This window comes from Callorhinus ursinus, unplaced genomic scaffold (assembly GCF_003265705.2).
Source record: "Callorhinus ursinus isolate GAN/ISIS: 27379988/994484 unplaced genomic scaffold, GSC_fseal_2.0 scaffold4, whole genome shotgun sequence".
Taxonomy (NCBI): domain Eukaryota; kingdom Metazoa; phylum Chordata; class Mammalia; order Carnivora; family Otariidae; genus Callorhinus; species Callorhinus ursinus.
In genome coordinates, this window is record NW_027397066.1 from 77,389,793 (window position 1) to 77,410,620 (window position 20,828).

The following is a 20,828-nucleotide window of genomic DNA, read 5'->3' on the forward strand; positions in this document are numbered from 1 at the left end:
TTTATAACGAGCTACCTAAAATTAATTTTTTTGAAATGACAACATATAATTATAAATAATAAAGACAGGGTAATGAAAAGCCATATGATCTTCCAAATCAAACTGGAACCAGCACAGATAAGGCCTCCTGTTAAGCAAGTAAAGTAACTCTGGTTGAGTGAAGACAATGGCAGTCTTGTCTCTTGTTTTCCTGTATTGTGAACATAGAACACTGGATGTTCTATTAAGCTGGGGATGTTGTCTCTTGTTTACCATTCTGTGGCCAGTACATAGCATGATGTCTGGCATGTAGTAGGTGCTTAAATATTTGTTCAATGAATGAGTGACTGAGTATTGAGTGAAAAGAGTGGTAAGATGTCAGGGAAACTTAGTTCATAAAATACCAGAAGAATGTGAGAAAGAAGGGGACAAAAAATCTGTGCCATATCATAGAGATTATCAGGAATTCTCTAATAATTAGTTGCTTTAATCTAGATGATTTTTCTGAAATGTTGAGATAGAGAATAGGAAGAGGAAATTAGCTTATTATTCGAAAGGAGTGGCTGTAACAGTGTTTCAGTAGCCTAATTTCTCATGATAGACCTTTTAAAGAAATTTCCAAAGTACTGAACAAATGTAATCTTCTTTCCTTTCCTTTCTTTTTTTGTTTTTTGTTTGTTCATTTCAAAGAGAGACAGTCCCTCAGTCATAGTTTTCGAGTTTTTCTTTTTTAAAATATTGGTTAATTAGTATTTTTCTTTTCCTTAGAGATTTAATAGATTGAGAAAAGAAAGGATCATTGCTAAGTTAGTTTGCTATCACTTCACCAAAAATGTTCCCTTATTTTCTTTCTAGCAACACCCAGGACACTTCTCAGCAGTTGGCTCCATCAGTAGCTTCAGCACGGAGCATGCCTGAGAGGCAGGAGAGCCCAGCCTCCACCAGACCAGGGGTGACTGGTCTCACAACTGCTGCCGCCTTCAAGCCTCCAGGATCCACCAACATTGTCAAGTCACCAAGTTGGCCACAGCCAAACCAAGCAGGTATGCCAAAGAAATCTCTTGCTTTATGTTTTTCTTACGTATAATTATGAAAATGTCTTCCAGGATGTATGATAGAATTCACTGATGAAACCCATTCTCAACCATCTAAGCTTTAAAAAGGTCTGCAAGGAATAGCTATAGCTATTTTCCTCTGAAGTATTTCATAAACATTCTGTGTGTGTTTGATACAGTTGCCCTTTGCTATTCATAATTATAGAATTGGGAATTTCTTTGTTTCCCAAATTACTCAAGAAATGTGTGGATTGTAAACTTGGGATCTTATTAAATAACTATATCATTGGGAGGTTAACCTTGAAAATCCGACATTGTAGTTTTGATGATACATACAAAATAACAACAATAGAAGCATTTGTTTTTATCAGTTAGTGAAGAAAAAATCTTTGACTTCTTGTCTGCTGAAGATTTATGAGACGGAGGTGGAAGAAGTTTTCAGTAACAGAAAGAGAACATATTTTATTTTAGTTGTTTTATTTTTGTTTTATTTTATTTGAGTATAGTTGACATATAATATTAGTTTCAGCTATACAGCATAGTGTCTTGACAGTTTTGTACATTATGCTGTGCTCACCATAATAAATGTAGTTACCACTTGTCACCATACAACATTATTATATTATTGACTATATATTCCCTTTGCTGTACTTTTCATCCCTGTGAATTACTTAATTTATAACTGGAAGTTTGTACCCCTCAATCCCTTTGACCTATTTTACCCATCCCACTAGCCCCTTACCCTCTGGCAGCCACCACTTAGTTCTCTATATTTATGACTCTGTTTTATTTGTTTGTTTATTTGCTTTGTTTTTTAGATCCCACATATAAATGAAATCATATGGTATTTGTCTTTCTCTGATTTATTTTACATAGCATAATACCCTCTAGGTCCATCCATATTGTCACCAAAGGCATGATCTCATCCTTTGTTATGGCTAATAGTCCATTGTATATTTATACCACATCTCTATCCATTCATCTGTTGATGGACACTTAGATTGCTTCCCTGTCTTGGCTGTTGTAAATAATGCTACAGTAAACATAGGGATTGCATATATTTTGTTGAATTAATATTTCTGTTTTCTTTGGGTAAGTACCCAATAGTGGAATTACTGGATCCTACGATATTTCTATTTTTAAGTTTTTGAGGAATTTCCATACTGTTTTCCACAGTAGTTGCACCAAATTCTAGTCCTACAAATAGTACACAAGAGTTTCCTTTTCTCCACATCCTTGCCAACACTTGTTATTTCTTGTCTTTTTTATTTTAGCCATTCTGACAGGTAGAAGGTGATATCTAATTGTGGTTTTCATTTGCATTTGCCTGATGATTAGTGATGTTGAGCATCTTTTCATGTGTCTTTTGGCATCTGTATGTCTTCCTTGGAAAAATGTTTATTCAGGTCCTTTGCCCATTTTTAATCAGATTATTTGGGGTTTTTTGGTGTTGCCTTGTATAAGTTCTTTATATTTTGGACCTTAACCCCTTATAAGATATATCATTCGCAAATATCTTCTCCCATTCAATAGGTTGCCTTTTCATTTTGTTAATGATTTTCTTCCTTGATTTTGCTGTAGTCCCAATAATTTATTTTTGCTTTTGTTACTCTTGCCTGAGAAGACATATTTAGAAAAATGTTGCTAAGGCCAATGTCAAAGCAATTACCACCTATATTTTTTAAGGAGTTTTATTATGGTTTCAGGTCTCAGAGTTAGGCCTTTAATTCATTTTTAGTTTATTTTTATGTATGGTATAAGAAAGTGGTCCCATTTCATTCTTTTGCATTTAATTGTCCAGTTTTCCCAGGAATGTTTATTGAAGAGACTATCTTTTCCCCTATTGTAATGTTCTTGCCTCCTCTGTCATAGAGTAATTGACCATATAAGCATGGGTTTATTTCTGGGCTCTGTATCTTGTTCTGTTGGTCTATGTTTCTGTGTTTGTGCCAGTACCACAGTGTTTTGATTACTGTAGCTTTGTAGTATAGTTTGAAATCTGGGACTGTGATACCTCCACCTTTATTCTTTTTTCTCAACATTGCTTTGTCTATTCAGGATCTATTGTGGTTCCATACAAATTTTAGGATTGTCTGTTCTAGTTTTGTGAAAAATGCTATTGGTATTTTAATAAGGATTGCATGGAATCTATTAATTGCTTTGGGTAGTATGGATATTTTAACAATATTATTTCTTCCAGTCCAGGAGCATGGAATGCCTTTCCATTTGTTTGTGTTGTCTTTAATTTCTTTCATTAGTGTTTTATAAGTTTTCAGAGTACAGGTCTTTCACCTCCTTGGTTAAGTTTATTCCTAGGTATTTTATTATTTTTGGTGCAGTTATAAATGGGATTGTTTTCTTTATTTCTCTTTCTGGTAGTTCATTAATGTACAAAAATGCAACATATTTTTGTGCATTGATTTTGTACCCTGCAACTTAACTAAATTTATTAGTTCTAAGAGCTTTTTGGTAGAGTCTTTAGGGCTTTCTATATATACTATCATGTCATCTGCAAATAGTGACAGTTTTACTTCTTCCTTACCAATTTGGATGCCTTTTATCTCTTTTTCTTGTGTAATTGCTGTGACTAGGACTATGTACTATATTGAATCAAAGTGATGAGAGTGGACATTCTTGTCTTGTTCTTGATCTTAGAGAAAAAGCTGTCAGCTTTTCATCACTGAATATGATGTTAGCTGTGGGTTTGTCATATATAGCCTTTATTATGTTGTATGTTCCCTATAAACATACTTTGTTGAGAGTTTTTATCATGAACAGATGTTGAATTTTGTCAAATGCTTTTTCTGCGTCTAATGAGATGATCCTATGGTTTTTATCCCTCATTTTGTTATAGAAAGAGAACATTTGAATAGTAAGGTGCAATAATTTGGTCTCAATCTGGAAACCTGAGTTTTCATTCACTTCCACAGATAAATAGCTTTAAGTAAAGTCACTTAACCTCTTTGACCCTCCATTTTCTGATTTGGAAAATAAAGACAGACTAAATAATCTCCTGTTTTCTCCCAACATGAATAAAGGTGATGGTTATAGGACTAAAGGACATCTCTTAACAAGAAGATGGGACTATATACTTAAGGGTTTCCAGTCCCATCCTCAGCCTTCATCTCTTTGCACTCTTTATGCTCTCTAAATGATCTGTCATCCAGATTCCTTTTACAACCTAGCCACTGATAATTTAGAGTCCTCTCTGTCCTGAACTCCATAGCCTCAAAATTGTTGACCTACTTGTGGTACCTCAAATGCAGCATGTCCAAAAGTATTATTACCTATCTCTGGGAATGGTACATCCACCCAGTCACCAAAGCTCCAGTGTAAGCTTGAGAATCTCCCACCTCTATCCCCATGTTCTCATAGTAACTAACACCTAATGATTTCACTTCTGAGTATTTCTCAAGTTTCTTTTCTTCTCTCTGTGGTCAGAGCCATTGCCTTGGTTCAGGCCTTTGTCATTGCAAACAACTTCTAAGTAATTTCCTTGTCTCCTTCTCACCCCCATCAATCTGTCCTTCATACTGCAGCAAGTAACTTTCTAAATCTCTGATTTGCCCACTTCACTCTCCTGTTGCAGATGCTTTACTGTATTGCCCCATTCCTTAGCTTATCATTGAAGTCCGTTTTCAGTCTGGCTCCCACTAACTTCTCAGTGGTCATCTCCCACTGCTTCCAAATTATAATCTGTGCCATAGTCTTACTAAAGCATCTTAAGTTGCTGAGACATGCCATGTTACCTTGCTTTAGAATGTTCAGGTCCTTCTTCATAGAATGTGTTTTTTTGGTTTTTGGTTTTTGTTTTTTTACCTTGACCGCTATAGAAATCTAGCCTTTCCTCATCAGTGTTGGGATAAATGTTGATTGAATACACAAGGGACTACTTTTAAATATATATATATATATTTTAGAAATTTCTTTAAGGATTGATCATTTATTAATATTTAAGAATATTTTTGCAGTTGTAAGAGTGGATTTTTAGTTAATTTAGGAATCCATCTTTTGTTTTACATTTTCCATAGTGTTAAATATATTAGACAGTAAATAATTTTATGATTAATAAATTATCTTTAGAAAAATACTAATTATAGTTAAAATTATTTCATAGTGTCATATTGAATAGTTTTGAATTACCATTATGTGTTACTAATTTTGCAAAAAAGCTAAATTTTTTTGTTTTGGGGGCAAGAGATAATCCTTTGCATATGATCTAGACTGTTTTAAAGACATCACTTTCAAAAACTTAAAATATTTAGACTTCTATCATTAGCTTCTGAAATTTCTGGACTGTTAACTGATTTAGCAAGACTTATTCTCTTGGGGGAAAATGCCAACAGCCTAGCCCCCTACTTTTTTAGTTATTTTCCATTTACTTGAAGCTTATCAATGAGGTGGAGATTTGCTGAAATTATTTTGTATGTGCATTAGACTATAGAAAGTAACTTTAGGAAAAATCTCCTTGGTGTAGTAATTGGAAGGAAACAAGAGAATGTTTCTTAAAAGTGAGGGAAAGACTACTGATGTAGAAACTGAAGGGAGGGCATTAAGTATGTGCACTGGAGAGGGCAGAGAGTATATATACTGCTTTTGGAAATTCAGAAACTGTGGTCAAAATACCACTCTGTTAAAGGGAAAAGAAAAAATTGAGGCGGAATTCCTAGAGAAGACACTACAGCAAAATTACCACAAGAGGGCAACAGAATCCTGTCTCTTCTTTGTAATTTGTTATAATTATCAAAGCAGTCAAATAACAAACTATAATCATGATTCATATGGTTAGAATTTAAAAGATTATACTTTTTACAGAAAATATAATTTAATTTGAGCAAAACTGTAAGAGTATAAAACCATTACACATTATATGACATTATAAAGCATTAATATCATAAAATGTATGAATCATAGTTGAATTACATCATGATGCTTAGCCCAAATTAGAAAATATTTGCAGAACTCCTGCTGTTTATTTTGCTCTCGGTGCTACAAATTGGCATTTAATGTGTACTATATGATATAAAAGTTACTTATTTTACACTGTTTTGTAAAAATCGTAAAATAAATACAAAATCCCCAGCCATAAAACAAAACAAAACAAAAACATCTCAGAATCTACTCTTACGCTTTGATAAGTAGTTTTAAGAGCTTCCTAATGCAAATGAAAAGGTTCTTTTGATTTAGAAGGGGATAGCTGTTTCATTATGGGTTCTTAGGTTCTTCACAGTTCACCTGTGAAAACTACAGTGCCAGTGAAAGGGAGGCAAAAGCTAGAAAGGCCAGGTGCTGCCCAGCCGACTCCGATAAAGTATTGACTTCCCTCACGCTGAGAACTTCAGGCTTCTTTATTTTGATACTAAATAGCTGTGTTCTAATATAGGTGAAAACACTGTAGGTGTTACCAGTGATGTCGTTTTAAAATAAGTCCTAAAATTGGGTGAGAAGGATGAGATAAAAATTACTAAGTTGCAGTCTGTTAACCCACTTGGTTGATCCTGAAATCAGTTTAGTGGACCACAGCCAGTATTCTCGTTAAAAAAAATGAAATAAAATGGAAGATATAAGAATACTTTAATATATTAAGTATTAACATAGTAAGAGTAGATAGGTATCATGTTATGAAAATGTGGTTTTAGTTTGTATATGTATGTAAGTAAGTACAAACACATATATTTGGGGTCAGCAGGTAAACATATATTTTGGGTCACAGTGTTTCTTACTATGTTTTAGTAGTTAAGAAAAAATTTGGAAGTTGTTTAAATAAGTATTTTAGACGTACTTTTGTCTATTGGAATAACTAATGTGGTTTTGAAATGATAGCTCCCCCCCAAAAAAACTGCATTGAAAAGGCTGATTGAAATTTTAAGACCTACTTGTGTGTTCTGAATCTGTTATGGTTTTTCATTACCTCCACTGAAGTTCTGACTTTGAATCTTAGATCATTTCATTTGTGGTGTAATATAACTTGTGTTATCCAGAAGACTTTCCTATAGTAATGCTATAGATGTTGATAAAGAAGAACTAGGTGTATATGTTAACAGCATTATAGTTTAGATTGGATCATCATCTTTTTCACAGGCATGGAGTTTAACATACACCACCACACATGCATATACACACTTGTCAGTGGCTGGCAAAGACCTATTATCTGATGCAAGATGTTGAAAAGTTCATAGACTGCATGAAAGTATTAAGAAAGCTCAGAAGGCTAAATGAATATTTATCCCCAATACCTGCCACTCCAGTCTTACTCAGTGATGGAAGAACGGTCTCAGAACTGTTTGTGTCAATTGGCCATTTAAGTTTAGTAGTAAAAGATTGGTTAATGATAATGCATCATAAAACCTTCAGAAAGAAAGGAGAATGTTTTGTGGACCATTTTGTGTGTGTGTGTGTGTGTGTGTGTGGCAATTTTAAGTTATTAGTTTTTAAAATCAGTACTTTTTAATGGAAACAAATTGACCAAAAATCTGTCACAGAATTTTGAGACCCATTAAAACAAAAGTTTAATGAGAAAAAAAAAGATACAATAGAAGTAAGAATCCGAGTTTGAGTTTTATGTAAGTTAGTAATACCACTTTCTATTTGCCCTGTGCCTTTAATAATTTAGATGTAGTAGTCCCTTCAGAAATGTTGACTTGATCTAGAATGATACATAAAAGGTGACATTCTTCTTGTTAGTTTTAAGAATTGGGGATTTGTACCTTTTTAAAATTCTATTTTAATTGACTATATTTGCATGCCTAGTAGATTTTTTAATGCTTAAAATTGTAATATTGTATGTAATAAGTAGTTAGATAGATGTTTAATGGTATAAGTTACAAATAAGTTCCTGTGTTTATGTAGGTGATCTGTTTGCTGTGTAATGTTTTCCCTAGATTCTCTTTCGGTTATGGATTCCAGATTGTGTAAGTTTAGTTCATTTGATGCAGATACAAAATATTTCCATCTTACCAGATCTAGTCAGATGTTCTTCACAAGTCCAGTCTTAAAAGTCATGAAGAGCCATTAAATGTTAGAAGCACATCAGTTTTCTAACTTGAGTTTAATTATATACAAAATGAGAATGAATAATTCATTAGAATATAATTAGTGCTTTGCTGGACCAGGCCTATTGTTCATCTAACCAGCTTTGCTGACAGGTGGTGGCTCTGAAGAATAGGAATGCCTGCCCTATCGAGCATGAATTTCAGAAGGCCAGAGATGTTCCCTAAATGGAACATTTGAGCCTTCAATTTTTTTATCTGTTAAGATAAGGGTCTAAAAAAGTCCCCTATAATGTTGTTTTGTATGTATGTATATAAGTGAGTGTGTATGCGTACACACAAATGATGTAACATATATCGAAGTGTGTGGTATATAGATGGTACTCAAGAAAGGTTAAGTTTTTACCTCTCTGTTCCTTTTAGTGATAGCATTAAGAGCTCACACTGTTAACATCCAGCAGAATTGTTCTCATGTGACTTCTCTGCTTGAAAATGTTTTGGGCTCTCTGCTTCCCACACATTAAATGTTTGGCTTCTTTACAGAGCTTATGTGCCCTTTATTACCTTGTGCCAACCTCCTTCTCAAGCCTATTTTGTAATACAGTTCTTCATGTTCTCTGCAGTCCCATCATACTAAAGTTCAAGAGTTCATACCATTCTTTGGGCACACACCTCTTTGCTTTGTAAAGCTGCTGCTTTTATTTGAAATGTTTTTCCACCCTTCTACCCCTGAAAATTTCTATTCACTCTTCAAGACCAGATGTTATCTCCTTTGTGAACCTTTCTTGAGCCCTCTAAATTACTGGCTATTCTTTCTCTGTGTTCCTACAAATGGATGATGGCTTTATTATAGCATTCACCGTATTCATTGTAATTGTTTACATGTGTGTCTTTTACCACTGTTTTTAGATCCTCTTAGGGACAGGGACCAAGTCTTACTAATCTTTGTTTTATACTACCTAAACAATACCTGGCACAGTTTATAGGCCTTCAGTCAATGACAGTGGCTGAGTAAATGAGTGGGTGGATGGGTCAGTTTGTTATGTTTTAGACATATTCATATGATTTGAGGAATTCATAAGACATTGTTCGTTCCTCCTACCAGACGTGAAATTCCCACAACAGTCATTGAACAAATGTGGACGTGCTGTCTGCCAAAGACTGCCATTAAAAACTACACATATTATGGGTGCCTGGGTGGCTCAATCGTTAAGCGTCTGCCTTCGGCTCAGGTCATGGTCCCAGGGTCCTGGGATCGAGCCCCATATCCAGCTCCCTGCTTGGTGGGAAGCCTGCTTCTCCCTCCCCCGCTCGCCCTGCTGTGTTCCCTCTCTTGCTGTGTCTCTCTCTGTCAAATAAATAAATAAAATCTTAAAAAAAAAAAAAAAAACTACACATATCGCTTAGGGAGCAGAGGACTCCACTCTCCTTGAAGCATTAAACTTCCATAAAACTTAAAAGTTGTGAACATCAGCAGTACTATGACTAGTACCATATTATTTATTTCCAGTAATTAAAAAAATAGTAATAGATATGAAGGCCAGTGGTAGGAATATTTTTCTTAAAAAATATGGGAATATATGGCCTATAAGGAACCAAGCAGTAGAATGCAGAGGAAATACTAGGGAGAGCCATTCACTTTGTCAATGTGGACAAATTAACATGGATGCAAATTAAAGCACCAGTAAATAACAGAAATCAGCAAAAAGAGGTGCAAAAGAGTTAAGTCGGATTACAAGGGCCAGGTCAGAAGACAGGGAGGTCTGGATCAACGGAAAGAAAGAAACCAATAAAGTCCCAATGATACAATCTTGAGATAGAATATTTGTTTATACTAGAGTTTATAGTGGAGTCATACTTCATGCAGGAATAAAGTGTTAATATTTATGCCTACAGTCAAATCATATGTAGGCAGTGCCCCGTGAATATTTTTAGGAAGAGGCCAAGTTGGAGAGGGAACAACAGATGCAAAAGCTCTCGGAGAACTTGGCTTCTTGGAGGAGGAGCAAGTTTCTCAGTATGTTGAGGACTATATAGTGGCCAGAGAGAAAATTGGATAGGTTAATGGGGGCCTGGTCAGAAGAGGACTTTGAAACTAAGAGTGTGGATTGATACAGAAAGGAAGTCCTTAACGAATCTGTAAACTGGAAAGTGACAATCAGGTTTGGATTATTAAAAGATCATTGTAGTGTTAATGTTTTTAAAATTATGACCTCAGTATAGAGATTAAGATTGGAGTACTGGAGACTGAATTAAGAGGTGGCTGAGGAAAGCCAGGACAGTGACGGTGATAATGAATGTTAGCCTGGGCAATGGCCATGGGAATGGAGAGAATTCTAAGGACAAGAGAATGCAGCTTCACACTTTAACCTGACTGGGAGGCAGGTTCTAGGGAGCTTTACTCCCTAGAGAGCATTTATTTATCTTCTACTAAAACACTGGGAGGGATTGTATTTGGCTTGGAGAAACTATACTTGGTTTTGAGTAGGTCGGATTATGGAACAGAAAATTGGTTGAATATGTCTAGGCTGGTTTTTTTTTTTAAGATTTTATTTATTCATTTGAGAGAGAGAGAGAGCACAAGCAGGGGGAGAGGCAGAGGGAGAGGAAGAAACAGGCTCCCCAGTGAGCTGGGAGCCTGACGTGGGGCTGCATCCCAGGACCTCGACATCATGACCTGAGCCAAAGGCAGGCGCTTAACCAACTGAGCCACCCAAGCGCCCTGTCTAGGTTTTTTTAATGTAATACATCTAGTTACAAAATATAGATAAGTGGGTTGCATCTTGTATTATATTTGAGAAATAAGTTAAAGTTTACTTTTATAACATTACATACTTTATAGTCTATTTGTGCAGCATCTCCATAAACAAGTATGCTAATTTCCCCTAAATCATCATTTTCTAATTTTTTATAGTTGGAATTAAGAGATTGGTGGCTTTGGCATCACATACCTTGCCTCCGCAGGAAGGACTTGTGTTACATGCTGTCATGGAAATAAACATTATGAGGTGGAAAAGGGTGGAAAAGGGGTTTCTTACAAGACAAAAGAAGAAAAATTCTATAGAGCCCTACCAGTCAAAAATTAAAAATTAAATTACTCATGTTGTATATGTGTGTGTGTATATATATGTGTGTGTGTGTGTGTGTGTATACATACACAGATATATATATAATCATATATATAGTATATATATATAATTAAGAATGCCTTAAGTTGATAGATATGCTTAAAATTTTTTTTCATTAATTACAGGATTTTTCTCCTCCCCATTTTCAAAATAGGTACCTTTTAAGAGCATTTGAGATGATACTTAATTGCATTAACATTATGTTAAATATTTAATAAATAACTTATAATTTCTTACTCAGAAAATCATTTAGGTATATAATATTAGTTAATATTGTAATCACCGCTTTCTGTAGAAAACTGTGACTATTTCATAAATCCATTGAAAATAAAAAGCTCTGTTGTGTTTTCTTTTACAGTAGTTAGTATTGTCTAGGTGTGCTGAAATTTTTCCTTTTGCCGTTTTCATTAGCATCTTTTACAGCTTGTTAGAATAATGTCACCTCAGTGCTGTCGTTTATTATATGTACACACAACTCCCTGTTTATTTTTATGTCCCCTGATGTTGGCAAAAAAATATTGGATTTCTTTTTTTACCTTTATTGTTAAATGTATCCAGGGAGGCGGACATTCTGTTGATGAAAGAAAAGGTATTTAATTGATGGTAACATACTCAAAACACTAGCAGTATTTTATTTAATATTAGATGTTTGTAATAGTTGATACTCCTATTGAACAAATGTATCAGTTTATATGTGTGTGTGTGTATACACACATATATTTTTATTTCTTTTTTCTTTTCGAAGCAGTTTTTAATATATGTAGTAAAGGTAGGGGCTCTTAATTTACAATGAGATTTATAAAAATTGCTGATTCTTCTTAAAAATATGGATTATGTTTTGAAGAACACAGTGTAAGTAAGCTGTAAATAGGAAAGTTAGGATCATTTGGAAGTCTTTTAGGGACACAGTAAATTTCTTTTGGTCAAATGAAAAAGGGAAAAAGTCACAACCTTTTCCAAATGAATATTTAGTTTTAATTTTAGCTTCTGTTGCATCCGGTCTTGGGGAATACTCACCATCCCCATTTGGGCATTGAGAACTCAGGAATATAATGGGTAGTCTGATAGAAAGCAAAAAACCCTTGCTATTTAATAGTAAAATTGTGGGTATCATTGATTAATTATTATTTTTTATAATATTTTAAATTTTTAAATATATTTTTATTCAGTGTACGGTAAGACAATATCATTAAAATTTTAAATGGGCATCATTTTCCCAGTGAGGCAACAGAGCCTGAGAGAAGTAAAGTTCTTCAGAACTAAGTTGAATTCCATTATTTTGACTAAATAGTGCATTTTCTTGTGTCACAAGATAATATCAATGACTATATTTAAGGAGGACTAAATCCTTCCTGAAGAAAGGAGTCTTGCTTTGCATAGGGAGGATAAACCAGGTGACTGGCAGCTACTAAGGTCTGCTTTAAGTAACATTTTCTTTGCATCTGAACTCTGTTTTTAAAATTTAACTAAGATTCTAGTTAACATGACCCTTACTGTACCCTGCCTCTGCTGTGTGCTGCATTTTAGCAATAAAGAAAAGCTTATTTATTCATAATGGACAGAGCTTTGGAGAGATCTGATGTATTCTTTTTTTTTTTTTCCCAAGGAAGACTCAGATGTATTTATGAGATCTGATTAGATCAAAGATTGAATGATGTGCATCTCAGTTATAAGTGGATATAAATTCTATCTTTTATTTGAAGTCTAAAGAAGATAGGGGTGAGAAAGGAAATTACAGTTTCTACAACCATCCCAAATTTCATTGTAGGCTTTACGTTACAGTAATAAATCGAGATAACTAGATTTGCTTAGCTAAGATGGATAGATTTATTGGTTCCATTTTTACATTTTTATATGAATAAGCAAACTGCTACCAGTTGCGTATGTTTCATCTCTTCTAATAATGTTTTACTACCATCTGCTCCCCTGCATTTTGACATCATTAAACTAAACAGCCCACTTGCCGTAAAGGCCGGACTGGAGCTGTCCATTGTCAAAACTGTGGTGTAAAGCATGTACATATGCTTTGTCTTTCTGTATAACAAATAGATTTTGGCTTAGAATCATGATTCCCAGGAAAAAATAAAAGTAAGAACCATTAGTTGTCTTTTTTTTTTTCCCTAAACTGGAATTTGTTTCTGTGTTGGAAGCTTTCCAGTGCTGATGCAAGAGCACAGTTGTGAAAGCTCTTCTTTCTCCCCATTTTTCTTTCATCCTAAGATTAAAATATTAAATCTATTCTAAGGGAAGATACCTGGACTTATTCATATGTGATTTTCATAAAGAATTATTATTTCTTACTAACTGATGCATATGGTTTAAACCAGGGGTTGGCAGACTGTGGCCCTTGGTCACATATGGCCCACCACCTGTTTTTGTAAATAAAGTTTTATTGGAGCACTGCCATGCTCCTTTATTTACATTTGTTGCATGATGTCTGTGGCTCCATTCCTACTGCAATGGCAAAGTTGAGTAGTTGCAACATAAACTATATGTCCCGCAAAACCTGAAATATTTACTCTCTGGCCATTGACAGAAAAAAATTGCCAAACCTAGGTTTAAATCATAGGAATAAGAAAAATTATACTTGATAAATCTGTATAGTAATGCAAACTTTCCTTGGTGTCTCAAGCACCCTTGACAACACTAATCTGAAGGCACTCTGTTGCCTATTTGTTTGTGAACATCACCTGTGAGAAGATAAACTCTTTGGGACAGCTATCTTATTCTTGGGTGTATCTTTCATCCAAGAGTTCCTAGATCTAAATTTTGTGTGTGTTTTCTAAGTAGTTATTGAATGAGTTGATACTTTATTTTTTTAACCACCTAAGATCTTTTTTTTTTAAAGATTTTATTTATTTATTTGACAAAGAGAGAGACAGCTAGAGAGGGAGCACAAGCAAGGGGAGTGGGAGAGGGAGAAGCACGCTTCCCACTGAGCAGGGAGCCCGATGCGGGGCCAGATCCCAGGATCCTGGGATCATGACCTGAGCCGAAGGCAGGCACTGAACGACTGAGCCACCCAGGCGCTGCTTAACCACATAAGATCTTATGTCAGAGTGTAATAATAATTGACATCTGTGAAGCATTTCTTACACATTCAAGAAAATGTATGTAAACATTTTACTTATGCCACCTCATTTAAGCCTCCCACATTTTGAGGTAGTTGCTGTTTTACAGGTGAGGAAACGTGCACATTTCTGCATTCGTGGAGCTAGAAATTAGCAGAACAAGGAGCCCAAGTGTTATCTTAACATTATCATTACGCTACATGTATTGCTTCCTCCGGCATAAAGTAGCTGAGCATTATTCTCTGCTTTTAAAAGATGTGAAATTCAAACATAATTTTGTATAATGATAATGAAGTGTCATTTATTTCAGAGATCTAATGGTTTTAACTGAGAGAACTATCTTAGAGAATTAGTGGTAGTAGTAAGAGAAATGTAAGGAGTATCCCAAGTTTTCAGTTTTCCCGTAACATGTATTCATCATGAGAGACATTGTTGATATTGTTTGACATGGGGAATGCTCCTTAAATTTTATTCCTCTTTCTGCTTCAGGGTTTGTTTTTTTTTTTCCCTACATTAAAAGAATTCTATTTATATGAGCGACTCAAACCTGAGGTATCTTTTCTCCTTTATTTCTGAGACTAGGCTGCTTTCTCATTAATATAAATAGATGAAAATTGGTGGGAAGATGGTAAAAGCCCATTTGGGTTTCATGTTACTTTGGAAATAAGACACATCAAAACTCTAGGTATATTGTGAGTGTAACTAATTTTAATATATGTTCTTTACAGTTTTCTCATCCAAATATGAGCAAGATTTTACAAATTTAATATTTTAAATAAATTCTTAGCTTAGATTCTGTATGAGTTCACCAGTGATCCTTCTTAGTATTCTTGAGGCTGTGAATGCTGCCTCGGATTTTTTTTTTTAATAATTTATCTGAGTTTTTTTTTTTGTTTCTTGTTCTTTATTACTCCTTCTCCTCTTTCCCTCCCTTCCCCCTGCCTTTTCTTAAACATGAAACACATTGACCACCCACAGTTAGAGCAGGATTTGTCTTCCCATTGTAAAATTAGAAATTGTAACAGTGGTATTGAGATTATTTAGAAAATTCTATATATTAACTGATAAAGTGTTGATTTCTAATTGAATGATGGCAAAGCCAGATATTTTAAGATCTCATATCTATCTGCGAGGTACACACTGGGTTTCTTATGCTTGTAACTCTGATCAGATGGAAGTTTTCTGTGTAAGGTCAGCTAGTTGGGAGAAAAAGGCAAGCGCATATATCCCAAATTTTAATGACATGTGATGCAACAGACTAAGAAAGAAGAGAAATGAATCTAATCCAAGTCCCCATGCTCACTTTAATTAAGACACTCTAGATCCAGTTTAATCTGGGTTCTTAGAGTTGAAAGGCTGGTTGCTAATGGAAGAAACTAACCTCCTGAAGTTGCGGAAATATTTGATACTTAGCCTTGGGCGCACCTGTTCCAATTCTTTATGGCATACATACCAGCATTCTCCACTGCTTAGAGAACTGGTAACAGTTTAATCTGTCAATGTTGCTTTTAATCATTGAATAAAAAAATCCTTGATTCCATTTAATAAAATTTGCACAAACCTCTCTAGAATGTACTTTCCTCTGATCCTAGATCTTGGCTTAACTTTAAACCTTTCCTATTTGTACTGGGTATGATTTCATGCCTGGATAATGAAGAGTAGACTGTTGCTTATGCTTTCAACATAAGGAGCTTGACAGACAAAATGCACGGTTTCTATGCTTCTCTTGGCCACCAACTGTTTGAGATGGTTGGTGGAGGGGCAGAGAAGAAAGCACTTGCTGTATGCGATAATATGCAAGTGTGTTGCCATCATTGCTACCCGATTTAGTATGTGTAAAATTTCTACCATACCTTTGTGAACAAATTCTCTGAGATGTTGAATTACAGTCCTTTATCTTCCCAGGAGTGCCAGAATGTCACTTTGATGTAGCCCAGTTATTTATATGAGTACAACATTAGCCTCAGTGTTTATAACTGGAATACCCCTTGCATTTGAGCCAGTTGTTTTTCACACCATAAAACCTCACATATGACTTCTGTCTTGTTGAATCTATAAACATTTGTCTTTTTCCTTTTTGGGAGGGAGCATTAGGATTCTTGATATCAGCCTTATTTCTGACTTAATAAGAATGAAATACTATGGGATTTAGAAAAATATTTTATGGTTATACCTAGATTTATTGGCATAACTTTCTCTGCTGCTTTATCTTAATTCAAATGTAGTAGTTGAAATATTCCACAACGATGTAGAATTTGTACAATAAAAAATGAATTTAACATTCAAATGCTCAAGCCTGTTTGTCATTAGCAAAAGTACTAGATCTATAATTTCATTTTTCTTCCTGAAGCAGTTATGTGCATCTTCTTAAATGTATATTTCTTTCTCAAAACATCAAGAATCTAGCCTTTTATCCATATGTTTTATTTCAAGAACTTTACTGCCATTAATTATAATGGCTGAAAAGTATGGGCAGCTAGGTTTAGAAAAAGAAAGTTAGATCTCTGTAGGAAACTCATCTTTTAAAGAATACCTGAAGGGCTTAAAAGTGATAATCTAAGCTGTTAGGCATACCAGGGCAAATAAAAAAGAGTGCTTTCATACATTATTCCTAAATTTATCCTGGCAGGCTCATTAAGGAAATTAAAATAGCAGAAATTAATCATCTCAGTTATCACTGTCGTCTCCTTCTAAACTGATCCTTCGAAATGAGAACTTCCAGGTTTTAGACCACATTTGAGGAGATCTGCCTTCATATTTTCCAAGTCATTGCAGTGATTGGCAGAGTTTGACACCCTGGGCAAATGATAAATATTTGATGAATGAATGCATAGGGGCATAGGCTTTGGAGTCAGACAGAAATGGTTTTGAATCCCAAATTCTCCACTCTCCTCCTTTGGCTCACATCATGCACTCTCCTGGTTTTTCTCCTACCTCTCTCTGTGTTCCCAAAGTATTTATATTATTTGCCTTACCCTTAGGAGCTCTTCTGTTTTCATTCTCACTTTCCCTGAACAATCTCATTAACTCCCACAGCCTCAAATGTCATCAATATGCTAATGACTCTTGAATCAATTCTAGCTCCGATCTTTTTCCTGAGTTCATATATTCAATAGACTATTGGTACTTAGATGAACCACAGGCACCTCCAACTCAAACAAAAAGGGGGCAAAGAAGCTATGAGCTCCATGAGGACAAGGATTATTCACGTTTTGCCCCCTGCTGTGTACCCATACATAAGACAGTGCCTGTCACATTGTTAGGCTCTCAGTGTATACTTGACTGAATGAAGATCTATAATTACACTCATTATCTTTCCATCATTCTGGCACTTATCCCACTATAACATAATTGACTGTTTACTGGTCTGTAACTTTCTTTAAACTTCATGAGGGCAGAAATTACTTCTCTCTTTTTTTCAGGGTGGTAAAACCTAGAAAATTATTTGATACATAATAGTTGTTCAAAGAACATTTGCCTCATTTTATTGCTGTACATGTCCTTGGTCAAGTCACTTATCCTTTCTGAGCTTTATAATCTTGATCTATTAAATAGTAATATTAATGCCTTATAGTGTTATAAAGATGAAACAATTCAGTTTAGTATGTGTAAAGTATCTCTTTAAGTTTTTACTATAGAAAAAAGTTCAAATACACACACATATATAACTAGAGACTTGGTTTCTTCTACATGTATATTGAAAAGGGTGGGGAGATGAAAGGGATTATAAACTAAAGCAATTTCAGAGGCATATAACCAAATATAACAAGTGGACCTTATTTGAATCCTCATTAATACTGGGTTGGGATGTATGTAGTAGGCAGAATAATGCCCACCCACCAAAGATGGTCATGCCTTATACCCAGAACTCAACGAATATGTTATATTACATGTCACAGGTGTGAGCTAAGGATGAAGATGGGATTACAAATGCTATCAGCTGACCTTAAAATGGGGATATTATCCTGCATTATCCTGGGGAGCCCAGCGTAATCACAAGGATCTTTAGATTTAGAAGAGGGAAGCAGAAGGTGGGGGGATAAAGTAATACAGTATGAGAGCATGTTGCTGGCTTTGAGGTGGCAGAAGAGGGCCATGAACCACAGAATTTGGGTAGCCTCTAGAAGCTGGAAAAGGCAAGGAAATGAATTTCCCCTAGAGCCTCCAGAAAGAAACAGCCCTGCCAACACCTTGATTTTGGCTCAGTAATATCTGTGTAGGAGAACTATAAAGCAATATGCTTGTATTGTTAAGCCAATAAGCAACAATAGAATACTAATACAGGGGTTCGTCAGGAAAAATTGAAAATTGGTTATTTGATGATGTTAAGGAAAATTTTGTTTTATTTTAGTTGTGATAATGGAATTATGGTTAGGTTTGTAAAAAGTGTTCTTTTAGAGATGATATTGAAATATTAAGGATTAAGTAATAGATCTTGAATTTGCTTCTGAACTTCAAAATAGGTCAGAAATGGCAGGGGAGTGAATGGCATATAAATGAAACATATCAGTTATAAACTGATAAATTGTTAAAGCTTGATTCTTTTTCTTTATTAAATTTTACTGGTTTTTAAAATAATTGTTTCCTTAGCATCCTTTACAGATGATTAATGCTAATGGTTTTTTGTGGGGTTTTTTTGTTTGTTTTTAAATTTCAGAATCATTGTGAGCTCGTGGGGTTAAACATATTTGAGGTATTTTAGTCCATGGTTATTATCCTTATTAATGCTCAGTCTCATCTGCTTCTTTGAAGTCCATTTGATACAACTCTAGTAGTCTTTGATAGCTTTCTTCCTTTTCTAATATGACAAGATATTCTAGACTTCCCCTGTTTATTTTCTGTCCCAATCCTAGAATTAGCAGTTTCTTTAAGGAGTCTTGTTCCTTTTAATGGGAGGATGATGATTTTGGTACTGGAGTTATTCATTCTCTAAATAAAAATTTATTAAGCAATATGCCAGGGAGTGTTCTAGGTGCTGGAGATATTTCAATGAACAAAATAGACAGTGTCCCTGGCCTCAAGGTGGGGGGAGATAGAGAATAAAAAAAAAAAAACAATAAAAAGAATATAAAATTTGTTAGATGGGCATGAGTACTGTGGAGAAAGATAAACCAGTTAAGGAGTATAGTTTTGTGGTAGGGGGTTGCTATTTCATATAAGATGGTGAGAAAAAACACATTAATAAAATTGGTTATTTTTAAATTGAGCAGAGAACCTGAAGGAAATGAGGGAGCAAGCCATGCAAACAGGGGAAATATTACCAGGAGGAGGGAAGAGAAAGTACAAAGGCGCTGAATCAGAAGCATACTGGCCATTTAGAGAAGCAGTAAGGAACCTAGTGTGCCTTGCATATAATGGGCAAAGGGAGAGTGGCAGATCAGGTCAGAGAGGTAGCAGGAATCAGATTCTATAGGACCGTTGGTTACAAGGGAGCTGTTGGTGGGTTTTGAGCATAGGTCTGACTTAGGTTTTTCTGGCCTCTATATTGTTGGCAAGGGTAGAAGCAAAATCTCTAGGCAGTCACCGCAGTAAGTCAAGCAAGAGATGTTGGCTTGGACCAAGGCTGGTTGTACTCTGGAGGTGATAAGAAATCATCAGGTTACGTATTTCTCATATTGTTGTGAGTAGTTCATCTTCTAACACTAAACTTGCTCTTTTACTGAATGATTTGTTCAGCAATTCAAAAGCACTATATCCTACCCTACCTTAGAAGATAACTAGCTAACTACATCTATTGTTACTTTAGTTTGTCTTTTGGGATATCATCACCCCCACCCAGCCCCAATTGATATATGTTAAGTTTCCAAGTAAGATTTGACCTAATGTAGTGATTTTTTCACCTATTACATATCAGTAATAAGAGTATTTTATTGGTAGTTGAATAATTTGACTTGAACCCAAAGAATTAACTGATGAATTTCATGCCTATTCAAGTACAGTCTGGCGAGGTGTTCAATGTATACATTATAATCTTCACTACTATTTTTTTTTAATGTATTGGGTTAGAGTTAACAGCCTTTTCTGAGCAGGGATAGAAAGCAAAAATATCAAATAACCCACTTTATTCTTAATACAGTTAGAAAACATCTGATTTCAGAGAATTCACACATTGTGCTACCAGGGGTCCTATTGGTCTTAATCTCTGTTTTCTCTCCAAAAACTATTTATATAAACAAGTGCCCTTTAGTGAGCTGAGGTATTTTTGAAGCATACAGTAAATAATTAGATAATTTTGAATTCCTTATACTACTTTATAATATTATATAGTACATAATTACTGTATAATAATATATACTATTACATATATTACATATATTATTATAATTTATATATATAAAATTGCCTAAAACTTGTGTGAACTAATTTGCTGAATAGTGCAAACCTGAATTACCTGCTTGGGAAATAATGCAGTTAAGATCTTCCTAGCGTGAAGAATTTTCACTTTATCTTTCCAAATGATATTTCACAAAGATTTTCCTAACAACAGGAGGTAGGTGTCCTACCTAAATTAATGCATATGGTTCAACTTTTTAAAAGTCTTTTTCCAATTTATAGTTTGTAGTCCAAAAGGGATGACTTTCAAGTTAAATTTCATGTTTAGTAAAT

At 34.7% G+C, this 20,828-nt stretch overlaps 1 protein-coding gene across 12 annotated transcripts in view; it reads left to right on the top strand.

Moving 5' to 3' along the window:
• The window catches only part of PDLIM5 (PDZ and LIM domain 5), a 205,647-nt gene that overhangs the window by 156,727 nt on the left and 28,092 nt on the right, over positions 1-20,828 (top strand). For all 12 annotated transcript variants that reach the window (XM_073891974.1, XM_073891979.1, XM_073891983.1 and 9 more), the window contains one exon: positions 835-1,022. In XM_073891974.1, the coding sequence (XP_073748075.1) occupies positions 835-1,022 (188 nt within the window). The remainder of the gene's footprint in view (positions 1-834; positions 1,023-20,828) is intronic.